Source organism: Varanus komodoensis, unplaced genomic scaffold (genome assembly GCF_004798865.1).
Source record: "Varanus komodoensis strain SLA01 unplaced genomic scaffold, ASM479886v1 scaffold19, whole genome shotgun sequence".
In the NCBI taxonomy this organism is placed as follows: Eukaryota; Metazoa; Chordata; class Lepidosauria; order Squamata; family Varanidae; genus Varanus; species Varanus komodoensis.
In genome coordinates, this window is record NW_025335550.1 from 9,881,556 (window position 1) to 9,884,873 (window position 3,318).

Genomic DNA, 3,318 nt, shown 5'->3' on the forward strand with positions numbered 1-3,318 from the left:
GTGGGCGCCGCGCTCGCCCGCGTACAGGCTCATGGCGCGCAGGCTGCACTGGTAGCCGGCGCCGCCGGCCGCGTCGCCCAGGCCGCCCTGGCCGCAGGCCGGGCCGTAGACGGAGGCGGCTTGCGCCTGGGCGTAGCCGAGCGGCAGGGCCGGCGCCATCGCGGCCGCGCGGCCGCCCGCCGGGCTCAGGTCGCCCGCCGGCGAGGCGCGCAGCGTCATGATGTTCTCCACGCTGAAGCCCGGCGGCCCGTTGGCGCCGGCGGCGTGGTGGTGGTGCGCCTCGCCGGGCAGCGAGCCCTCGGTGGAGGCGGACGGCGTGGAGGCCACGCTGCGCGGGCTGTCCTGCACGCCGCTGCCGCTCTCCGGGCTGAGCGTCTCCACCTTGGTGATGATGGGCAGGTCCGGCGAGGAGGCCTCGCTCTTGACCACCACCTTCTTCTCCGGCGGCGCGGGCGCGGCGGGCGGCGCGGCGGCGGCGGCGCCGGGCGGCGCGTCCTTGGCGAGCTCGCCCGCCTTGCCGGGCTCCCGGGCGTGCCTGTCCCGCAGCGCCTCGTCCTTCTCCTTGGAGACGTCCTTCTTCTTGAAGCGCCGCCGGCGCCGCAGGAAGGAGCCGTTCTCGAACATGTTGTAGGAGTCCGGGTCCAGCGTCCAGTAGCTGCCCTTGCCGGGCTTCTTGTCGTCGCGCGGCACCTTGACGAAGCACTCGTTGAGCGAGAGGTTGTGGCGGATGGAGTTCTGCCAGCCCTGCTTGTTGTCGCGGTAGAAGGGGAAGCGCTCCATGATGAACTGGTAGATGCCGTTCAGCGTGATGCGCTTGTCCGGCGCGTTCTGGATGGCCATGGTGATGAGCGCGATGTAGGAGTAGGGCGGCTTCACCAGGTCCTTGGGCGCCGCGGGCTGGTGCGGGTGGTACGGGCCGTACGAGCGCCCCATGCCGGCCGCGTACTGCTCGGGGTGGCCCGAGTAGACCCCCATGGAGCCCGCCATGCTGCCGTAAGACCCCGCCGTCCGGTAGTAGTTTTGCTCGCTCAGGTAGGGCACGACTCCCAAGGCGTTGGGGTCCGAGACGGAGTAACGGGCCTGCATTTTGCTCCTGCCGTCCTCGGTCGCTCCGGGGGCGGCTTTGGCTCCACGCTCCAAGATTCTTTCCCCACCAGAGTCAGGGTGAAACAGGCGGGGAGGGGGGCGGAAGGAGAGGCGGGGACGGGCCCCTCGCGGAACGAGCGCGGCTCCCCGAAAATCCGAGCGCCGTCCACGCCCCGGACGGCTCCTTCCCTCCTAACAGCGAGACACCGGCCCCATTTTGATGTGGAGAGTGCTTGGTTTTCTTTTCTGTTTCTTGTCTTACTTTGGGGGGGTTGCAAAATGGTTGAAGCTCTCGGGTCTGGAGCGCCGCGCTAGCGGGCGGCCGCGCTCTCTTCCCTCATCCTCACTTTGTTCCGGGGAAAAACGGGGACAGGAGGAGTGAGCGGCGCGGGGAGGGGGAGAATCCGGGGGAAAGCGAGCCCCGGGGCTGGTGTTGGAAACGGGGGAAGGAGAGGAGCAGGAGCAGGAGCAGGAGGAGCAGGAGCAGGAGGAGGAAGAGGAGGAATCTCGGCGCGAATCGTATCTCTTCTCGCGAGTGAGGCAGGGGGAGACGCCAGATCTTGCCGGAAAACGCGTCGCGAGGAGGCAGGGGCGCGGGAGGCGCGCTGGCTCGGCTGCCCGGCCGTCCGCAGTGCTGCGCCGCGGTAGCTCCGCTCCTCCCGGCGACGGTGGCGGGCAGCGTGCAAACAACAACAGGCGCCCCGGATCAAAACAAGCCGCTCCGGCGGCGGCGGCGGCGGCGCGCGCCACTCCGGAGCGCGGCGCGAGGCGAAGTCCCCATGGGTCGGGCGCGGGGAGACTTCCAAAACTCGCCTGGCTGAAGGGCAGTTTTTACCCCTCGCCGGCCACGCCCCCGCCCGCCGCTGTCCGCCAATGGCGGCCGCCCCCGGGCCCGGCGCGGCCAATGGGCGAGGCCGAGGAAGGCGCCGTGAGGACACGGGCACGGCCGCGCAGCGCTGCGCGGGGCTGCGGCCCGGTGGCTCCGCCGCTGCTCCGGGAAGCCGGAGGGAGGGCCGGGGAAGCGGCACGGCCCCCGCGGCCGGGCCGCCGTGCGGGCGCCTCCTGCCAAAGCGGCGCAGAAAGGGAAAGTCTCTGCGAAAGGGAAAGTCTCCGTGCCGCGGAGTTTGCGGGGGAAACGCGTCTCTGCATCACCGCTTTAAAAAGGGGAAAAGCCTGGCCGCGTCTGAGCGACTTAATCTGGGGCGGGATGTCTCCCCCTCCGCACGGTCGAGGTGGCTCTTAGGAACCACGTCCGTAAAAATGCTTTTCCAAGTGGTTTACTCTTGCATCAAATGCAGCCGTATTTTGGGAGGCTGAGACCTCCTAGTAATAATTCGGACGAGGGTTGACCCTAGGAGTGGCTTCTCTTCCTTTTTTGACCCAAGAGCCCTTTAGCTCAGCGAACTAGTTGGCGTCTCCATCTCGCGTGTGACGCTCTCAATCCGGATGGTTTTCTTGGCCATATTGGAGCTCCCCCGGATTTTGTTAATGGGGTTTCAGGGAACTTATTTGACACCTCGATCCTAAATACCGGGAATTAAGTTTGGGGGCAGGGAAGTGACAGGGTGTCCCTGCGGAATATATTTCTGTTTCTTTCTGGCAAGCTGAATGAAAAGTCGCTGCACAACTTCGCAGTGTCGCTTCTGTTTGAAGGGGACCTTTTTAAAGGGACTGTGGTTGAGAGCTGGCTTGAAAGGGATTTATTAGGCCAGTAAGTCTCCTCTCCTCCCCCCCCCCTCATTTCCCCCTCTAATTATTCCATTAGAGGCCATCAGACTCGGTTAATTAGAAACGCGAGCCTTTAACCTAGGTGTGATCTTTCTGTATTTTCCGACCTGGCTGGATCCCCGTTAGCCTGGCTATGAAAGAGAATTGCAAAAGCAAACGGGAAAGCTACGGGGGTGTTACAAAAAACAGCCACAATTCTCCTTTCCTCCCCTGCCAATTAAATGCAAACAAATAAGCCGCAAGGAAAAGATCGGAGGGGCGATTTCATTTTTCAAAAACAACATTTCAGGCCATTCATATTTTATTTTCCTTCTTTTTTTTGTGGTTTGTTTGTTTGCTCGATGGCTTGTTTGTTTTCATTTGGAGTTTTGCTTCGGCAACGCTTCTCTCCCGTTCTGAAATGAATGACATTCATTTGTCCGCGTGGCCGAGCGGACGGAGAAAAGCGCTTTCCGATGCGATCTTAATTGCGCCTTCCCCGAAGCGCAACGGATTTCATGCGCA

The 3,318-nt window shown here is 63.5% G+C and overlaps 1 protein-coding gene across 1 annotated transcript in view; it reads right to left on the reverse strand.

The window, feature by feature from the left end:
• FOXC2 (forkhead box C2) overlaps positions 1-1,093 on the reverse strand; it is a 1,648-nt gene extending 555 nt beyond the window's left edge. Inside the window, exon 1 of the mRNA XM_044427879.1 lies at positions 1-1,093. This exon is cut by the window's left edge and continues 555 nt beyond it. Coding sequence (XP_044283814.1) covers positions 1-1,086 — 1,086 coding nt within the window. The 5' untranslated portion in view covers positions 1,087-1,093.
• Positions 1,094-3,318: the final 2,225 nt, after the last annotated feature.